General features: G+C 52.3%; 2 protein-coding genes across 3 annotated transcripts; both read left to right on the forward strand.

Annotated features, from left to right (window-relative positions):
- Positions 1 to 1,321: 1,321 nt before the first annotated feature.
- Positions 1,322 to 5,571, forward strand: BCKDK (branched chain keto acid dehydrogenase kinase). 2 transcript variants are annotated; one of them, XM_029947435.1, is made up of 12 exons: positions 1,322 to 1,448; positions 2,015 to 2,375; positions 2,461 to 2,529; positions 2,621 to 2,731; positions 3,049 to 3,096; positions 3,177 to 3,296; positions 3,379 to 3,477; positions 3,674 to 3,747; positions 4,067 to 4,195; positions 4,287 to 4,376; positions 4,846 to 5,004; positions 5,115 to 5,571. In XM_029947435.1, the coding sequence occupies exons 2-12, from the start codon at positions 2,181 to 2,183 to the stop codon at positions 5,257 to 5,259; spliced, it is 1,239 nt and encodes a 412-aa protein (XP_029803295.1). In that variant the 5' UTR covers positions 1,322 to 1,448; positions 2,015 to 2,180; the 3' UTR covers positions 5,260 to 5,571. The 2 variants fall into 2 exon arrangements, with proteins under 2 accessions (XP_029803295.1, XP_029803296.1); XM_029947436.1 differs by lacking the exon at positions 3,049 to 3,096.
- Positions 5,572 to 8,152: 2,581 nt separating this feature from the next.
- Positions 8,153 to 19,472, forward strand: KAT8 (lysine acetyltransferase 8). The gene is made up of 11 exons (XM_029947661.1): positions 8,153 to 8,392; positions 9,980 to 10,054; positions 10,133 to 10,308; positions 14,695 to 14,748; positions 14,849 to 15,013; positions 15,838 to 15,927; positions 18,164 to 18,304; positions 18,405 to 18,498; positions 18,594 to 18,744; positions 18,886 to 19,040; positions 19,301 to 19,472. The coding sequence occupies exons 1-11, from the start codon at positions 8,182 to 8,184 to the stop codon at positions 19,363 to 19,365; spliced, it is 1,377 nt and encodes a 458-aa protein (XP_029803521.1). The 5' UTR covers positions 8,153 to 8,181; the 3' UTR covers positions 19,366 to 19,472.
- Positions 19,473 to 19,479: the final 7 nt, after the last annotated feature.

Genomic DNA, 19,479 nt, shown 5'->3' on the forward strand with positions numbered 1-19,479 from the left:
CTCACTTAACCAGGTATTGATTTAAAAATTTAAAAAAGGGGGGCACCTGAGTGGCTTAGTCGATTGAATATCAGATTTTGGCTCAGGTCATGATCTCACAGTTCATGAGTTCCAGCCCCACATTGGGCTCTCTCTGCTGTCAGCACAGAGCCCACCTCAGATCCTCAGTCTCCCTCTCTCTCTGCACCTCTCTCTCTCTCAAAAATAAATATTAAAAAAAAATTAAAAAATATTTAGAAAATACATAACCACGGTCAAGAAAAATCTAATCAGTACAAATACAAGTACATACACACACACTGAAAAGTCTCGCCCCAACCATCTCCTGCTTGAAAAAAGGTAATTACTTTTTCACTGGTCTCTCGGCATTTAGTTTCACCGACTCCCACCCTCCCAATCACTATTGCCAGAGGGTTCTGTCTAATGAACAGATGAATTAAAACCATTCAGTGACTTCTTAGTACCTCAGGACAAATGCAAGCTCCTTGCCTTTCATGGTTGGGTTCTGGTCACCCCATTGGGCCCTTATCCTTCCTAGCCTCCACGTGGCTGCAGGTATATCAGCAGATTATCCAGGCTATTCTCTGTCCTGCTATGCCCTTCCCACTCCAGCTTAGGCTCCTGACTGAGTCCTACTCATGTTGCACCTGTACCAGACCCTATTGAGTGCTTCCATCCTGTGCAGCCCTCATCAGGATTAATGACACTGAAACTGTCTTTCTCTTTGGGGTAGGGCAGGATCTACTTAATTGATTCAATACCCAAGCCCCTCTTCTGGCACAGAGAAGTTACCCAATCAGTGTGGCAGGTATGAGTGAATAATAGTAACATACCCAACACATAGTGCTAAATCATGCTTGGCACTGTTCTAGGCAATTTACATATATAAACGCTCGTAGCCACACACCACCACCAAGGTTGATACATCCTTATTATTCCAACATAGAAATTAAATGATTGAGCAGTTTAAGTAAATTGCCCCAGCTAGTAAGTGCCAAGCTGTGGTTTGAACCAGCAGTTTGATTTTCCATAAATGAGTCAAGAGATGGAAGGGAAGGTTGGGACAGCAGGGAAGGAACCCAGGTAGGGTTTAGTCTGTGTGCTTTGCATCTATGGGTCTTCCCGCCCTCTCCCATTTTGCTCCCAGGAAGCCCATTTCATAAGGCAGGAGAGAGGGACCCAGGGCGACCACAAATAACTCCAAGAGACCTGTGGAGGGAGCCGTGGAATTTATTTGGGGGTCCAGGCGCACGGGTGTAGCCAGGATGGGCTGGCTCCAAACTACAACTCCCAGGAGGCACCGGGCCCCCAAAGCCCCCGCGACGTCACAGCGGCAGAGGGCGCAGACGGCTTGTCTACCGTGGCCGGTCGACTGCTGGCCGTTCCGCTCGGACCTCGGCCCTGGCCCTGGCCCTGGCCCTGGTCCTGGCCCTGGCCCTGGCACCGCGGTAAGTGGAGCAACCCGCGCCGACCCTGCCTGCAGAGGCTTGGCGGCGCGTGCCCGTAGCCTCCGCCATTGCGCTGGACTGTGGCGTGCGCGTGGACAGGGGTGGCATCTACCATATGGGGGGGATCCGGGCCGAACCAAGTGACCCTGCGGAGGGGGAGCCCAGACGGCGACTCCCGGGCCGCTACTTTGAGGCAGCCGGGGGCACAATACTGTGTGCCACACATACGCAGGCAACACTCGAGGGGCCCAGGTGTAAAGGCGCTAAGTGGGGGGTCAACCCCGCCCCCTGAACGGGGGTGCCTAGGACCCTAGGGAGCGGGGTCGTTGTTTTCGATCTGGATGAGTCTGAGGATCCCCAACCCTTCAAACATCAGATAGAGCCTCAAGGTGAAGAATTGCCCCGGGAAACAACGTTGTACAGGCTTGGCCTGTATATGTTTGGGATGTGGTTGAATGGGTGGGCAGAGATTACCCAGGTCTGATGATACCAGTGCCCACGTGGAGAGATGGTGCTGGTTGTCTGGAATTGGATCCTTACAACTCCCCCTTCCCTTTCCCTGACAGATGGGAACTGTTCCCTGGGGGCTGAGCTTGTCAGCATCCTTGACCTGCTGTTGCCCCTGAAGTCAGAGAAGAGACCCTGCGGACCCACACCCCTCTGCCCCGTTTTGGGGTTGCGTCCCTAGCAGCCACCTAGTCTGACAAAGAAACAAAGGAGCAGAGCAGAACGATGATGCTGGCATCTGTGTTGGGAAGTGGTTCCCGGAGCGGGCCTCCACTCTGGCCCTTACTGGGGCCTGCACTGTCGCTCCGGGTCCGCTCCACATCAGCCACGGATACACACCACGTGGAGATGGCGCGGGAACGCTCCAAGACTGTCACCTCCTTTTACAACCAGTCGGCCATTGATGTGGCAGCAGAGAAGGTGCGCAGCTGTCCAGGGAAGGGGTGGATGAGGTGGGGGTGGGGTGTTGCAGACCCAGTGCTCAAAGCCCATCTGCCCCCTCCAGCCCTCAGTCCGCCTCACTCCGACCATGATGCTCTATTCAGGCCGCTCTCAGGATGGTAGCCACCTTCTGGTAAGATTTCTGCACCCTATTTCTCTCTTGGTCCCTGGAGCTCTGGCCCGACCACTCATGTCCTGGCCCTGACTTCCCTCTTCTTTTCTAGAAAAGTGCCCGGTATTTGCAGCAAGAGTTGCCAGTGAGGATCGCTCACCGCATCAAGGGCTTCCGTAGCCTTCCTTTTATCATTGGCTGCAACCCCACCATATTGCATGTGGTAAGGTGGTCTCAGGGGGCATGGGTGTCTCTAGGGGGAACTTATTAGATAAATGTGCCCACTGCCCACGGGATATATTGGGAGATGGGCCTAGAGTGGCAGAGACTTGTCTGCCAAAAGGTTTCAGAGCCACATAAGACTCAGATCCCAGCCTTCAGAGGCCAAAGTTGAATATTCATGGAGGCTTAAAAGGCCATGATGGGGGTTTAAACCAAGTGAATTGGGGTGGATGGCAATCCCCATGCGTAAGCATGGGTGGCTGTTCTCTACCTAGTGCCCAAAACACTCCTGTGAATTCCCACGCCTCTTCCTTGCAGCACGAGTTGTACATCCGTGCCTTCCAGAAGCTGACAGACTTCCCTCCGGTGAGGGCTGGGCCAGGGCAGGGTGAGGGGCTGAGAGATCAGGGCTGGAACATCCATGCTTATGACTCTGTGACCTATAGATCAAGGACCAGGCGGATGAGGCCCAGTACTGCCAGCTGGTGCGACAGCTGCTGGATGACCACAAGGATGTGGTGACCCTCTTAGCTGAGGGCCTACGTGAGAGCCGGAAGCACATAGAGGTTAGGGGTAGCACAGTGGGCGGCCATGCCTTCTGGGGGGCCTGGGAAAGGCACAGAGTTTTTGAGACCCCACTCTTTACAGGATGAGAAGCTCGTCCGCTACTTCTTGGACAAAACACTGACTTCAAGGCTTGGGATCCGCATGTTGGCCACGCATCATCTGGCGCTGCATGAGGACAAGGTGGGGTGCTGAGATCTGAAACCTATCAGGTGGGGCAGAGGGCACTGAGCCAGGGACCTCCTTGGGCTGGGGACTGGGCCAAGGGCCTGGGGAGAGGTTTGGGGCTGCCTCAGAGGTCCAAAGATTGCAAACATTTGGTGGTGGCTAAGGTGTGGGTCAAGGTGCTGCTTAGTCTTGACCTTCTTTCTCCTGCTAGCCCGACTTTGTTGGCATCATCTGCACTCGTCTGTCACCAAAGAAGATTATTGAAAAGTGGGTGGACTTTGCCAGGTGAGGCTAGAACAGCTAAGGGGGTGGTGGTCTTCCAGCCCAGAAGGCTTGGGTCTGAGCCCTTGCCAAGGGCATGGTCTAGGGCAGGCTTTCTCACATGTGGCACAATTAACATTTTGGGTCAGATAATTCTTAGGAGCTGTCTTGTGCTTGTTAGGATCTTTAGAAGGGTGCCTGGCTTTTACTAAATACAACTCCTAGTGGCTATGGCCAGGAAAAATGTCTCTAGAAATTTCAAAATTTCTCTAGGGGTGGTGGGGCAGAATCACCTCCATTGAGAATCACTGGTCTAGGTTTGAACCCTTGCTCCTATCCACAGACGCCTGTGTGAGCACAAGTATGGCAATGCCCCCCGCGTCCGCATCAATGGACATGTGGCTGCCCGTTTCCCCTTCATCCCTATGCCACTGGACTACATCCTGCCTGAGCTCCTCAAGAATGCCATGAGGTGGGCTGGCTGGATATGTTGGGAGGGGGCAAGACAGGAACAGGGGTGAAGCTGGGATACCACTGCCTACTGGTCTTTCCTCCCTGCGTAGAGCCACAATGGAGAGTCACCTAGATACTCCCTACAATGTCCCAGATGTGGTCATCACCATCGCCAACAATGATATTGATCTCGTCATCAGGTTTGCCCTGAGTGGGAGTTGGGCTGGGATATATAGGGGTTCTAGGCACTGTTTCTGACTTGCTGTATGACCTTGAGCCAGCACCTGCCCCTCTCTGAGACAAGATACTCTTTGTTTCTGAGAATGCCATGAGCTGGATATGAATGGATCTGGGGCCAGCTGCAGGTTCCAGGGCTCTGTGCTTGTCAGCAACTGAAAGGCCTGGAGTGTGGAATCAGGACCACCCAGTCCACGATGCTGGCTTGAGAATAAACATAAAATCCTGTGAGAAGGTGTAAGCAGCCAGTGGCCCAGCAGAAGTAAGGATGGAAGGATGTCACTTATAAAAAACAAGGCCCAAGGGTCCAGGTGGACCGTATTCCGTCTTTGGGTGGAGGGGGCAGGAAGGCTGACTTAGCACTCTTTGCTTGGGAGGTAGTGAGGCCCCCACCGAAACTGAGCTAAGCTCATGTTATCATCGTCCTGCCAGGATTTCAGACCGGGGCGGGGGAATTGCTCACAAAGACCTGGATCGGGTTATGGACTACCACTTCACTACGGCCGAGGCCAGCACCCAGGACCCCCGGATCAGCCCCCTTTTCGGTCACCTGGACATGCACAGTGGTGGCCAGTCGGGGCCCATGCACGGGTGAGGCCCCACCTGGCCACAGTGGGGAGTGGGGTGGGGGGGGCCAGGAGACTCAAGGCTCTGAAGCTTCTGTCCTGTTCTTCCCCCCGCACCCCCCCATCCCATCCTAGCTTCGGCTTCGGGCTGCCCACCTCACGGGCCTACGCGGAGTACCTCGGGGGTTCCCTTCGGCTGCAGTCCTTGCAGGGCATTGGCACAGACGTCTACTTGCGGCTCCGTCACATCGATGGCCGAGAGGAAAGCTTCCGCATCTGACCCCCCAGCCCGTGGCCTGCTTGCCTGCCTGGCCTGGGCTGCACACCCTGCCAGGACCTTCTGGGTGCGGCAGGGTGCCACCCTGCTCCACATGCTGCTGCATCTGGGGTCTTAGGGCCCCAAATATATGGAATTACATGGTGCCCGGTGCTGCCCCTCCTCTACAGAGGGCCACTGCCTCCCTACCTCCAGGCCTTGGAGGAGAAGAAGTGGGGACCCTCGAGGCCTCCGGCACCAGCTCCGTTATTCTCGTTCCTGGGGAACCCCCACCTTGACTGCTGTTTGTTATTAAAGTTCACATTTTGAATGCCCTCTTGGGCCCCGTGTGTGGGGAGGGCAGGTGAGCTTTTGTTTCCACCCTGTTCTGGTTCCCTGGGCCCTTGGGTTTAATTAGCTCATGTCCTAGCCTCTAACTGTCCTGACAGCCTGGCAGGCTACATAACAGAATTGCCCCCAAATCTCTTACACATTCGGTTTGGCGGGAGTTGGGATGACTCTGGCAGTTTGTGCACAGATCTCTCGCTCATTTCACTTAACAGATGTTTCTGGGTCCCAGGTGATTCTGAAGGTCCAACTTGGCCCAGCTTCAGGCCTCAGTTCTGACTCCTCCCTTCCTGCCAGGCACAGGTTCTAGAAGTGAAGGTCATCAAACTGGGCAACCTGAGCCACCTGATTCCTGAGCCTGAGTCAGGTCAAAAATACTGCCTGCCTGCCAGCTGTGCCTACTTCTGCCAAGGAAAAGGAACACACAAGATTATACCCTGGCAGGCGCCAAGGGACAGTGGGGCACTAGTAGGGAGGGCTAACGGAAAGGGCTCCAGAGAGCGAGTGGGACCCAGGGGAGGGGAAGACAGGCCTGAAAGCCTGCTTCGGTGGGGCTGGTGATGGAGGTGGGGGGGTGCGGGGGCAGGAATTGTATCTAGAGGTCAAATGCCAGGTGGTGGAAACCACAGTGACTTATAAGACTGAAAATCCAGCTGGCTGCAGTGCAGGGGATGAGGCTGGAATACAGCCAAGAAGCGTGGGCTTTATCCTGCAGGCAGCAGTGATCCATGGACAGCTTTAGGCTAGAAAGGGGCTGTTTCCAGTTGTATTTCCTTGAAGCAGACGCTGAAAGGAGGGTTTGTGTCCAAGTGATTTGTTGAGATAGTGCTCCAGTTGGGGAGGAGGGGAAAGCAGGAAAGGGAAGGGCAGGAAACCAAATAAGGATGTTACCTCAGGCAAAAGTCCAGGGCTAGTAAGTTTTGCTTTAGAATTGGAGGCAAGAGAGCTAAGTTCCATAGTCATTGATGGATTATTTTCCTTGACAATCATCGGTTCAAGTCTGCATTGGGAGTAGGGGCGGGTAGGTTTGGATCCGAAGAGGCAACGAAGAGATTCCAGAGGAGCTGGGTGAAGCATCTATACACTTCTAGAAATAACAGATGTGCACAGTAGAAGGATGATTAGAGGGAGAATAGTGAGGAGGTTGGTGTAGTAACCAGGATCAGGGATTTATAAAGCTTAGGTTAATCCTGAACTAGAAAGGACAGCATCCCTGTAACAAGATGTTGGGTGAAGTCAAAAGTGACACAGGAGAACCCTGGGTGGATAGAATAACAATCTTGAAGGTGGGGGGTGGGATGGGGCATGGGAGAAGGCATTACAATTTTAACTTGGTCTTGCCTGACTTATTTCTCCATATTCTTATGCAGCCAGACACCTGCCATTCATTGCCCCCCCTCCAATTCTTTAATTTGCCCAAAGCCAAGTGCCAACTGCCATCACCTCCCTCAACCCCATAGGGAACTCCTATTTCTTTCTTCCTTTTTAAAGTTTATTTTGAGAGAGTCCCAGAAGGGTAAAGAGAGAGGGACAGTGCTCCGAAGTGGGCTCCACACTGACCTCAAAGAGCCCAGTTTGGGGCTGGAACTCAACAGCCATGATGAGATCATGACCTGAGTTGAAGTCCAAAGATTAACCAATTTAGCCACACAGGCACCTGAAGAACTCCTACTGATCTGCGATCTGAAGCCTTATCCTCAGGCCTTGAGTATTTCAGCCCAATAACCAATCTGAGCTGTAGCCAATTTAAAAGTCAAAGAAAATTCAGAGAATGGCAAAAAAAACACGTTTATTGAGTACCTACCCTGCTTGGTACTGTGCAATACACTTATTTTATATATATAAGCCATACCCTTTATATAGTTATATGGATTATACAATTACGTATAGTTTAATCATTACCGACCCTCTGAGAATGGACACCTTTGTACAATTTACCCAGGGTAGGATCAGAACCCGGGATTCCACACTAAGCCCAAGACGCTCTCTAATTTAATTTCCAATGCGTATGACTAGTTTGTTTAGGGGACATCTGTTGTGGGTAGCCTGGTATTTTCTTCAGAAAGGCTTAATTCTATGAGAGCAATTTACTAGCTATCCCCGACACAGCCATCCAATTTCCTTCACCGTGAACAAGTACGGCAGTTCCTTCAGTCTTGGTACAAGGGTTGATCGAGCTTTAGATTGACGAAGTGGGCGGCGCAAAGGTGGATGTTAATTCCAGGTTCAAAGCCCTACAGCCAGGCAGCCAGGGAGGTAAGTTCTGGCTCCGCCCCGGTACCGGGTAAAACACCTCCCGGCTTCCTCAGGCACCAGGCCCTTTAAACAGATCCGGCTGAGTCATCACATCACGAAGGTCTCTTTCAACTCAGGGTTCAGCCATATCTCCATACCGGGGGGAAAAAAAATTCCAGCGCGATTGGCACAAGAAAGGTCGAACTTGCCCGGGACTGCCAGAAGGCCGCACTAACCAATGAGCTCTTGCCACGTCACAGACCCCTCCACCTTCAAGCCGGCAGCTGCCTCCGCCACGCGTCCCTGACCCGGAACTAAAAGCGCTGCGCGGCGCTGGATTCTGGCGTCATTTCCACTACAACGATGGCGGCACCGGGAGCAGCTGCGGCGGTTGCGGCGGCTACTTCAGGGGTCGCGGGGGAGGGCGATCCCGGGCCCGGGGAGAATGCGGCGGTCGAGGGGACCGCCCCGTCCCCGGGCCGCGTCTCTCCCCCGACCCCAGCGCGCGGCGAGCCGGAAGTCACCGTGGAGATCGGAGAAACATACCTGTGCAGACGGCCGGATAGCACCTGGCGTGAGGGCGGGGCCCAGGGGCAGGGGGCGGGGCCCGAGGGCGGGTTCTCTGAGGGGCTGGCGTCGTGGGGGCGGGGCTTGAGGGAAGAGCGCGGAGTTTCCGGCCCTCCCGGGCGCCGCCTACAAATTCCACCAGTCTGGCTCTCCCAGACTACAGCAGGTCCCATTTCTTAATGCTATGTAGAGCTCCCATTCCACTTGCTTATCCAATCTTAGGCTTCATTCCCTTTTCAAACAAAACCGTGGTTCCTTGCTGGTCTCTCTGGTCTCTGCGACTAAACTTTTCCATACCTCTTCTACAACCTCTTCTTTGGTAGGTCCGCAGAGAGGACCTACCAAAACACAAAAATGAGCCCCCTTTTTCCTTCCCTTGCCTTGCTTCATCTTCAGAATAACCCCCAAATTCCTTAGAAGGACGTACGTCTTTGTGACCTGTGGTTTCTAAACGCCCCTAGCAAAGGCCATTGCCAGACTAGGCCACACTGTACTCTGAAGGCCCTATGCCTTTTACCACGTGTGTCGGCTGCTTGAATGCCCGTGTCTTTCTCCTTGTTCAGGCTAGCTCCTGCTCATCCTTTTAACATACCATATTCCTTGTGATGCTATTACTGACTCCCTTCAGGCAAAGTGAGTCCTTCTTTTATGAATGTGCCTACAACATTTTCTTCATACCTCAGCTAGCTGTAGTATGTGTGACATTTAGTCACTGTCTGCGTCTTCCACTATCAAAGTGGGAACTTCTGGAGGGCAGGACCTCTTGTGATTCACTGCTGTGCCCTCTCTACCCACCAATAATACAGCATAAGGCCAGACACGCAGTGGTTGCATTACTCATTTGTTGAATGGTCGGCTAGTTGTCAGGAACTGTGCTACATGCTTTAGAGGCATTAACTCACCCTCTGAGGTGGGCACTATCATCTCTGTTTTGTAGCTGAAGAAACTGAGGCTCAACCAAAATAATTTGCACTTAAACATAGGAACTGAGGCGCTAGAATTGTATATAAACCCAGAGGCAGCCCTCATGACTCCTGAACAAATGAACAACTTAGTAAAACAAGCATTGAATTTGGAGCCAGACTTTTTTTTTTAATGTTTTATTTATTTTTTGAGATAGATTCAGAGCATGAGCGGGGAGGGGCAGAGAGAGAGGGAGAGACAGAATCCGAAGCAGGCTTCAGGCTCTGAGCTGTCAGCACAGAGCCCGACGCGGGGCTTGAACCCACGAACATGAGATCATGACCTGAGCCGAAGTCGGAGGCTTAACTGACTGAGCCACCCAGGCGCCCCTGGAGCCAGACTTAAACTCAGTTAAGTGTTAGCCTCTTTAAAAAAAAAAAAAGACGTGTTAGCTTCTTACCATTTTTCAAACACGTGAGCCTGGGCAAGCTTCAGTTTTTCATCTGTAAAGTAAGAGTAACAGCTCCAACCTAGCCCACTTCACAGGCAGCGATTGATGGAATGGCAGACATAGACAGGTGATGTTAGCTTGTGTATGTCCCTGGAATCTGGAAACTGCTCCTCGGTGTGAAGGATTCTTCTTGTTCTGGCCCCCTGCCTTCCTGATAATCCTATCCTTTTTCTTTCACAGATTCTGCTGAAGTGATTCAGTCTCGAGTGAACGATCAGGAGGGCCGAGAGGAATTCTATGTACACTACGTGGGCTGTGAGTGACTTGGGGCTTTCTGGGTCTGGGTGGGGGCTGGGGGTGGAGGAATAACACCCTCATGGCCTGTCCTCACAGTTAACCGGCGACTGGACGAATGGGTAGACAAGAACCGGCTGGCGCTGACCAAAACAGTAAAAGATGCCGTGCAGAAGAACTCAGAGAAGTACCTGAGCGAGTTGGCTGAGCAGCCTGAGCGCAAGATCACTCGCAACCAAAAACGCAAGCATGATGAGATCAACCATGTGCAGAAGGTCCGGGCCCCTCCCCTTTTCCAAGGCCCCAGGAGGCTCAGCTGCCTCTGCCAACTTCCTTGGGTCCCAGTGCCAAAACCACAGCAGTTCCCATTTCTTTCTTTCTTTCTTCTTCTTTTTTTTAATGTGTATGTATTTTGGTGGGGGGAGGGGCAGAAAGAGAGGGAGACAGGATCCAAAGCGGGCTCTGCATTGACAGCAGAGAACCCGATGCGGGCTCGAACCCACGAGCTGTGAGATCATGACCTGAGCTGAAGTCAGCTGCTTAATCGACTGAGCCACCCAGGTGCTCCAGCAGCACCCCTTTCTGAAGCTCCATGTGTAAGGGACTTTACCTACGTTGTGTGAGATACTCTTCACAGATAAGAAAACTGAGGCTCAGGGAGGGCAAGCACTTGGCTCCAGTTTCACAGCAAGGAAATGGCACGGCTGGGACTGGAATTCAGGCCTCCTGCACCAGTAGCCTGCTTTGTCTCCTATTTGCTGTGCCACTTTGGACAAAGAATTGAAGTCCGCAGGGAAGGAAGAGAATGAGTGACATTAGGCGCTTGCTCTTGCCAAGCACCGTGCTGAGTCCTGTGTGTACATAAGCGTATTACATCCTTCCTAACAGTTCAATGCCACAGGAACAATGGTTTCTTTCTGTGGATGAGGAAGCAGGATCAGAGAGGTAGGGAACATGCCCAAGGTCACACAGCTAGTAAAAGAGTGGACTGGAATTACAACAATAATGGTAAACATTTATTGGCTTGTGAGCCAAAGTTATAGGCTAAGTGTTTTAATACATGGTCTCACTGAAGTTTCCCAGCAGTCCTGTGCGGTAAGTGTCATTATTATCTCCAGTTTACAGGGGAGGAACAGATAGGTTTAAGAACCCAGTCAGGAATTAGACTTGCCAACTAGATTGTCCTCCTTTGGCGCACCAGCCCTGAATCGTGACTTTGACACATCCTAGAAACTTGGGCCACTTGTTCCCAAATCTGGGTTCTTTTCACCAATCCATCCTGCCCCTGGGGGATACCTTCCCCCACTCCGAGCCTCAGTGTCTTTTTAAAACTCTTTTTTTTTTTTTTTTAATATAATGTTTGTTTATTTTTGAGAGAGAGTCAGACAGCCCAAGCAGGGGAAGGACAGAGAGAGACAGAATCCAAAGCAGGCTCCAGGCTATCAGAGACCAACATGGGGCTCGGAACCTACGAACCACGAGATCATGACCCAAGGGAAAGTCAGCCGCTTAACCGACTGAACCACTCCAGCGCCCCCGAGCTGCAGAGTCTTGATTTGTAAAACAGGGAGTACAGATGAGACCAGGGCTTTCTGAGGTTTCAAGGCACTTAAGACATTCATTAGTTTCAGCCTGTGAGATTTCATCCTTCTGCATGTTTGCTGTGTGCTTTGGGGCAATGGTTTTCCAACCATGGGGCGCAACTTTCAGTAGCTCATCAGATTAGTTCAGTGGACTGTGACCACCATTTACATTTAAAAATGAAAGAAGGTGGGGCACTTGGCTACCCCAGTAGGACATGCAACTCTTAATCTTGGGGCCCATGAGTTCATGTCCCATGTTGAGCAGAGAGATTGCTTAAAAATTTTTTTTAAATGAAAAGAAGAAATAGGATAAGATAGGAAATATCAGAGTACGTTGTACTTTATCAAAGGTACTATTTTTGAGAAGCTTTTATTTTACATACAAGTACACGTGTGTGTACACAAACAGGTCGGCTCGCTTACAGTGCTAACTGCACTTCTTACTGGGGGTTGTGAAAAAAATTTTTGATAAGGTCTAAGACAGCACTGTCCAATTGACCTTCCTCTGAGAAGTGGAAATGTTTAATAGTTGTACGGTCTGATAGCCACTGGCCTCATATGGCAATTGAGCACTTGACATGTGTTTAGTGAGGCTAAGAATTCTATTTTATTTAAACTTAACGAATTTAGGAACGCCTGGGTGGCTCAGTCAGTTAAGCATCTGACTTTGGCTCAGGTCATAATCTCACAGTTTGTGAGTTCCATTCCTGCGTTGGCCTCTGTGCTGACAGCTCAGAGCCTGGAGCCTGCTTCGGATTCTATGTCTCCATCTCTCTCTGCCCATCCCCTGCTCATGCTCTGTCTGTCTCTCTCTCAAAAATAAGTAAACGTTAAAAAAAATTTAAACAATGAGTTTAAATAGCCTCTTGTGGCCAGCGGCCCCTCTGTTAAACAGCATAGGTCTGAGTATCTCTTAGTTCCTCGACCAGGTGGCATTAGCAAATTAAGTCTCACAGATGTACCCCAAAGCTGGTAGTTAGCAGGGTGGATGACAGCGGGCCAGTGGTGATAAAATCAAAGGACGGATAAGGTGAGTTAATCCGCCAGGTTCTTCACAGCCTAATTAAAGCTTGATTCTAAATAAATTGCAGCATTAAAAAAAGTAGTGTTCTGTAGTTCTTTAACGTGTTTGCAGAAGAGGATTGTGTTTTGTGAGAGTTTGGAAGTGGGCTTTAAAAGAGGCATCTGAGGAAAATCTTTCTTCCTTCATCTTTGCAGGGGTCAGGCTCAGGGTTGGACAAACCGGGGGCCTGCACCTGACAAGTGCTGAGTACCAGTTCTGAAATCTCTCCTCTCTGTGCCTCAGTTTCCTTTCTAGGTAGCATGGGTAATGAGCACTCTTGTCCCTGCTTCTTTGTGAGAACTAAATGAAATAATGCCTGTGGAGTGCTTGGCACTTGGAATTAATGGCAGCTAGCTAGTCCCCAAGGGCAAATGACCTCACCTCTCCCTGCCTGTTTACGTCTCTGTAAAATAGAAATAAGAATGCTCTGTCTCAGGGTGGCTGAAAAGGTTCAGTGAGGCCACACAGGCAAAGTGCTTTGTGGACGGGGGCCGGATAAATGCTGGCTCCTTTCTCCCGTCTCAACTACAGGGCAAGGTTGCTGTCTCCTCGTGTAGGTCATGGGCCTGCTTGGATCCCGCCCTTCATCATTTTGCCTTGCTTCTACAGTCTGGCTTAAGGGTTGGATGTGTTGTGAGTGTAGCAAGACTTTAATCCCTGCGTTCTAAGGCCTTGGAACATAGGGGATGCCAATTGGGGGGCAGATAGAGGGTATTGTTGTTAGCCACTGTATTCCCAACTTGAGAAGGAGAGGGTGTATTCTGTCAGAAGAGTCCAGTCCAGTCTCCTGGAGGGGGCAGGAAGGGTGCGAGGCCTTGAGAGACAGGAAAGAGGACAGTAAGAACAATTACCCATGAAGGCTCATGAACTGCCTCATCTCACACTCCCCGGGTTTATGCTCTGTTTGAGGTTGAGTAAGCAGTTTTTGGTGGCAAGAGGAGAGGGAACTGCATGTGCAAAGGCACGGAGGCCTCAAAAAGAGAAGTATTGATAGTGTAAATTTGAAGGGGCTGGGACTGGAGGCTGGGAATCTGCAGAGACTTAGGGGATTGTCCAGAACCGAGATGGTGGCAATGGGTATTGGGAGTCGGACAGGAGAACTCCAGAGAGGGATCAATTCCACAAATGTCAAGGGGGTAGAATTCACAGGACTCGGCCATAAATTGAATGCCAGCCTCCTGAGAGAAGGAGTCTTATGAGCAGACCAGGGGCACCTGGGTGGCTCAGTTGGTTACGCATCCGACTCTTGATTTCAGCTCAGGTCATGATCTCACGGCTTGTGGGTTCGAGCCCCATGTCAGACTCTGAGCTGGCAGTATGGCACCTGCTTGGGATTCTTTCTCTCTCTCTCTCTCTCTCTCTCTCTCTCTGCTCCTCCCCTGATTGTCTCTTTCTCTCTAAAGTAAATTAAAGCCCTTAAAAAATAAAAGCAGACCTGCTACGGTCTTGGGCAGTTGGACTGAGGGTGATGTCCCCAGTGAGATGGGGACCCCAGGAGGTTTGCAGGGAGCACAGGTTGAGTTCCTTTCTAGACACCTAGAGTCTGACGTACCTATGGGAGTGACCCGCAGGGCAGGCAGCTCCCTGGACCTGGTGCTCAGGAAAGAGGTCCAGTCACGCCAGGGGGTCTAGCACCAGTTCCTCCTGTTTGCACAGAAGAGAAGATCCATTATTCATCTGCCTCAGGACAGTTTTGGCAGAGCTGATTGATCCTGTTGTATAGCCGAAGCTCTTAGCCCAAGGAGACTGGAACCAGGCCTGAGCCTAGCCCTGTTCATCTGGCAAAAGGTCCAACCCGGGCACCAGGGATGTGTGGGTGGGCGGGAAAGTAAGAGAGAAGCTTGGCCCCGCTGCCTTCAAAACCAGATAAAACAAGTTAGCTGTTCATGCGGTTACTGTCATTCCGAGGAGGAGGTCTGGAGGATGGGAGGGGAAGCACTGGGTTCTGGTTCAGGGGAGGGACAGCTTGACCTCCTCTTCTGTTCACTTGTATCCGCTGCTCTGTCCTTGCCCAGACCTATGCAGAGATGGACCCCACGACAGCAGCCCTGGAGAAGGAGCATGAGGCGGTAAGCGGGGGCAGGGCTCCTGCCTGCGGGCACCCCTTCTCCCAGCTTTTCTCGCTCTGCCTGAGCCGTCCACTGCCCTCCACTCCCACGTTACCCACAGATCACCAAGGTGAAGTATGTGGACAAGATCCACATCGGGAACTACGAGATCGATGCCTGGTACTTCTCTCCGTTCCCCGAGGACTACGGGAAGCAGCCCAAGCTGTGGCTCTGCGAGTACTGCCTTAAGTACATGAAGTTCGAGAAGAGCTACCGCTTCCACTTGGTGAGCCGGGCCCGCTGGCCCGTGAGAGGCAGGCGTGGAGGTGAGGGCTGCCCAGGCTGAGCGATAGGGAAGGGAGACAGGTCCGGAGGAGTCGAGTACAAGGAGGAGCTGCCCGCGGGTCAGAGAGAGACTTGGGTTCTAGGCCTGGCTTCACCTTTGCTCGAGCGACCTTGGCCAACTTGCTGCCTTTTCCCAGACCTCAGTTTCCTCTTCTGTGGACTGGGGACAGTAATACCTGCCCTGACCACTTCCTCAGGTCAACCCAAGCACCACATGTTGATCAAGGCCAGCACAGTGCCAGGTTCCTCAGTGCAAAAGAGGAAGCGAGCATAGCCCTTGAGCAATGGGACTATAAGGTGTGGACAGATGGGGAGCATGGGGGTGGGGGCACTGCGGGGGGGGGGGCTGGTGTGTGCGGGGGTGTTGCTGGGGGCTCGCATCACTAGTGCAGGAAACGCTAGGGTACCTCTCAGAGGGCGTAACCTGAGGTAGATGCACACGGTTTAGGAACCGCCGTGCTCATGGATGAGAGCCCAGTAGGATCCTCCAAAGCCAGGCTGATCTGAACTTGAAACCACCTAGTGTATTCTATTCAAGCCAGTTATTTAGCCTCTCTGTGCCTCTGTCCCTTCATCTGTAGAATAGGCTCTGTCTCCTCAGGTAGTTGGGAGGATTACTGGATATGGGTGATGCAGGACGGAGCCCAGGGTCTATAGATGGGGAAACAGAGTCAGAGACCTGGCGGGAGCCACATAGCGGGGATGGGTGTACCTACCAGAGAACCTCAGGGTCCCAAGCTTTTGTCTCCCCATCCCCACCCCCAGGGCCAGTGCCAGTGGCGGCAGCCCCCAGGGAAGGAGATCTATCGCAAGAGCAACATCTCTGTGTACGAGGTAGACGGCAAAGACCACAAGGTGAGTTCGATGGCCAAGGTGGTGTGGGGCGGTGCGGGGAGCACTGGCACCTCTGGAGAATCCTCAGTGTCACCAAAAGGGTAGAAGCCAGTCTTGGAACAAGCCCCCACCAGGAAAAGGCCTGTGGGATCGCACTTAGCCTGGCACTTGGCCTAGGGTTGGGGCACCGTAGACACATGGCCGGGTGGTGTCACTCTTAGGGACTGGGTTTCTGAAGACTTTTCTCCTGATGAGGAGCTTAGTTTTGAGCAGTTTTGACACCCAGCATAGAGATTTCCATGCGGGAGGCTGCTTTTTATTTATTTATTTATTTATTTATTATGTTTTTTTATTTATTTTTGAGAGACAGAGAGAGACAGAGCGAGCAGGGGAGGGGCAGAGAGAGAGGGAGATACAGAATCTGAAGCAGGCTCCAGGCTCTGAGCTAGCTCTCAGCAGAGCCCAATTTGGGGCTCAAACCTACGAACCGTGAGATCGTGACCTGAGCCAAAGCCAGACACTTAACCAACTGAGCCACTCAGGCGCCCCATGGGAGGCTGCTTTTAGAAGCGCTTTCTCTTTCTGCCTGAAGGAAGGGTTTCTTTCCTGGGAGGGGACTGCTTTGGCTTGACTTTTTGCCTGAGAGCATCTGGCTCTGACAGTTGAGTTCCTTGGTGCTGGCAGAAAGACTTCAGTGGGGGAGGCTGGGGCCTTTAGGGCCTGCTTTGCTGCCGTTGAGAATCTGCCCTTTGCCTGGTCCGTCCGGGAAGGCCTCGCCGAGTGTCCCTGTTTCCCATGGAAGGGCCGTAGAGTGTGAGGAAAAGAGGGCAGGCTTCTGAGCGGCTCCTGCTTCAAATTGTCCTGTCACTCAGTAGCTGACCTTGGACTAGTTACTTAACTAACGTTGTTTGTTCCTGTTTCCTCATCTATAAGATAAGAGTCATGATAATGTTTACCTAATGGGGTTGTTGGTGGAACAAATGAGACAGCTACGTCAAGTACTTAACACCGTGCCTGGCATCAAGTGGGTGCTTAGTAAACATGGGCCTTCGTTATTACTGGTGACCTCTTGGGCTCAGTCAGCCTTGTAATAAATAGTTTGGGGAGTATTAGCCCTTAGCCTGGCCCGAGTCCCCTGCTTTGCATGAATAAATAGGGGAAGTAGCAGAAAGGGCTCCGGCAGGAGGTGGGGTGTTCTTTCTAGCTCTACCCTCTGAAGCTTCAAGCTAACACCGCCCCCTCCCAGAGCCTCAGTGTCTTCCTAAGTAGAGTGCACTAGCAATGGTGGACGTCACAATTGTTGGATCAAGTAAGAGTGGATATCAAAGGTGTCCTAAGCCAGCGGACCTCTTGATCTGTGCCATGAAGCCGGCCTCGCGGTCTCATTGTCCCTCCTGATGTTGGTCTCTAGCCTGAGTGGGTGGGCGTCTGGGCCTGCCGCAAGGAGGCTGCTGAGCCCAGCAGAGGAGTGCGGCCAAGTGGCCAGACAGCTCAGGCTTTGGAGTCAGGCTCAAAGCTTATCCATCAGCAAACATTTACCAAGCACGAGGCTAAGCATGAAGCCTGGCGCTTGCTATGAACAGGACAGAACTCAGCCCCGTTTGAATCCTGCCATAGCACTCACCAGCCGGGGAACCTCATGCCAGCCATATCTCCTCTGAGCCTCAGTTTCCCAGTCTAAAACATAAGAATTAATGTCCCTGGAGATTGAACTCCTATTTAGCACTGAGATGTGGTAATTGAGGGGTGCCTGGGTGGCTCAGTTGGATAAGTTTTCAGCTCTGATCTCAGGGTTATGAGTTCAAGCCCCGATTTGCCCTCCAAAGCTGGGCATGGAGCCTATTTTTCAAAAGAAAAGTGGTAACTGAGCAGGGCACCTGGCTGGCTGTTGGTGGAGCATGCCACTCTTGATCTCAGGGTCGTGAGTTTGAGCCCCACATTGGCTGTAGAGATTACTTAAAAGTAAAATCTTTGGAAAAAAGGGAAAAACAAAAAAAGAAGTGGTAACAGATTAATCCAGCTCTCTGGTTTTCAGTTTCCCTGTCCATCAAAAAATGATGGTAAGACTGCCTCCAATTCTAAATACTACTGTTCTGTGAGGAGCCCACTTCTCACTGGCCTGGCTCCGGCTGCTCTCTGATGCCTGGCATGTGCAGAGCAGAGTGGCAGCCACAGCCCCAGCCTCAGTGGAGCTAGGTGGGGGGGGTTGTACCTGCTCCCTGAGCCAGCTTCCGCCCCCCCCCCCCCCGCCCCTCAGATTTACTGTCAGAACCTGTGTCTGCTGGCCAAGCTCTTCCTGGACCACAAGACGCTGTACTTCGACGTGGAGCCCTTCGTCTTTTACATCTTGACTGAAGTGGACAGGCAGGGGGCCCACATCGTTGGCTACTTCTCTAAGGTGCTGGGTTGGGAAGCCCAGGTTGAGGGAGGGTGGGGGCGATGAACCGGAGAGGGGCAGGCTGAGCCTCCCCAGGGGTCCTGACCACACACCCCTGTAGGAGAAGGAGTCTCCAGATGGGAACAACGTGGCCTGCATCCTGACTCTGCCCCCCTACCAGCGCCGTGGCTATGGAAAATTCCTCATTGCTTTCAGTGAGTGGTTCCTGGCCTGTCCAGGAAGGGGCAACTGTGGTGGGGGTGCCAGAGCAGGGCTGGGTCCTCAGAATCCTTCTTTCCACCACTTCCAGGTTATGAGCTCTCCAAGCTAGAGAGCACAGTAGGCTCCCCCGAGAAGCCGCTGTCTGACCTGGGCAAGCTCAGCTACCGCAGCTACTGGTCTTGGGTCCTGCTGGAGATCCTGCGAGACTTCCGGGGCACACTGTCCATCAAGGACCTTAGGTGAGGGCCCTGGAACCCTTAAAGAGGGGAGGGTTCTTCTCAGGTTGGCCACGATCTTGTCTATCTCCTTGTCCCCTTGCTGTCCCAGTCAGACCCCACAAGGGAACTCTCCCCTGCATCAACTCCAATCCCTTTCTGCAGTCAGATGACCAGCATCACCCAGAATGACATCATCAGCACCCTGCAGTCCCTCAATATGGTCAAGTACTGGAAGGGCCAGCATGTGATCTGTGTCACACCCAAGCTGGTAGAAGAACACCTCAAAAGTGCTCAGTACAAGAAACCACCCATAACAGGTAGATGGGGGGCTGCCCAGGTTATGTGCGGGAAGGGGCAGGTGTTGAGGTCTGCTGGGAGCCAAGCCTACCTTTTGCTGTCACATGATCCCAAACTAGTCTGACCAGCTCCCAGGACTGAGGCCTGGGGCAGGCTACTCATTCCCAGGCTTCCCTGCCCCCTTCCCAGGGCTCAGCCTGCCCTTGTTCTCACCTAGAGGTGACACCTGGCCTGGGCCCAGAGGCCCAGCCTCACCGCTCATGTCTCTCTCTCCCCACAGTGGACTCTGTCTGTCTCAAGTGGGCCCCCCCCAAGCACAAGCAAGTCAAACTCTCCAAGAAGTGAGTGGCCTGTGCCCCCGCTGCTGGACTTTTGCCTCCTTGTCCCCCAGCCTGTAAATATGTACAGACCTGTTTTCGTCATTCTTTTAAATAAAGTAAGTTCTGCCAGTGGTTCTGG

The sequence above is a fragment of the Suricata suricatta genome, chromosome 8, assembly GCF_006229205.1.
Source record: "Suricata suricatta isolate VVHF042 chromosome 8, meerkat_22Aug2017_6uvM2_HiC, whole genome shotgun sequence".
NCBI lineage: Eukaryota > Metazoa > Chordata > Mammalia > Carnivora > Herpestidae > Suricata > Suricata suricatta.

Coding starts and splice junctions, on each gene's coding strand:
- KAT8 (XM_029947661.1), top strand. CDS start 8,182: ATGGCGGCACCGGGAGCAGCTGCGGCGGTTGCGGCGGCTACTTCAGGG. Junction 14,749..14,848: donor TGGAGAAGGAGCATGAGGCG/GTAAGCGGGGGC, acceptor CGTTACCCACAG/ATCACCAAGGTGAAGTATGT. Junction 15,014..15,837: donor AGAGCTACCGCTTCCACTTG/GTGAGCCGGGCC, acceptor CCCCACCCCCAG/GGCCAGTGCCAGTGGCGGCA.
- BCKDK (XM_029947435.1), top strand. CDS start 2,181: ATGATGCTGGCATCTGTGTTGGGAAGTGGTTCCCGGAGCGGGCCTCCA. Junction 3,097..3,176: donor AGCTGACAGACTTCCCTCCG/GTGAGGGCTGGG, acceptor TGTGACCTATAG/ATCAAGGACCAGGCGGATGA. Junction 3,478..3,673: donor TGGCGCTGCATGAGGACAAG/GTGGGGTGCTGA, acceptor TTCTCCTGCTAG/CCCGACTTTGTTGGCATCAT.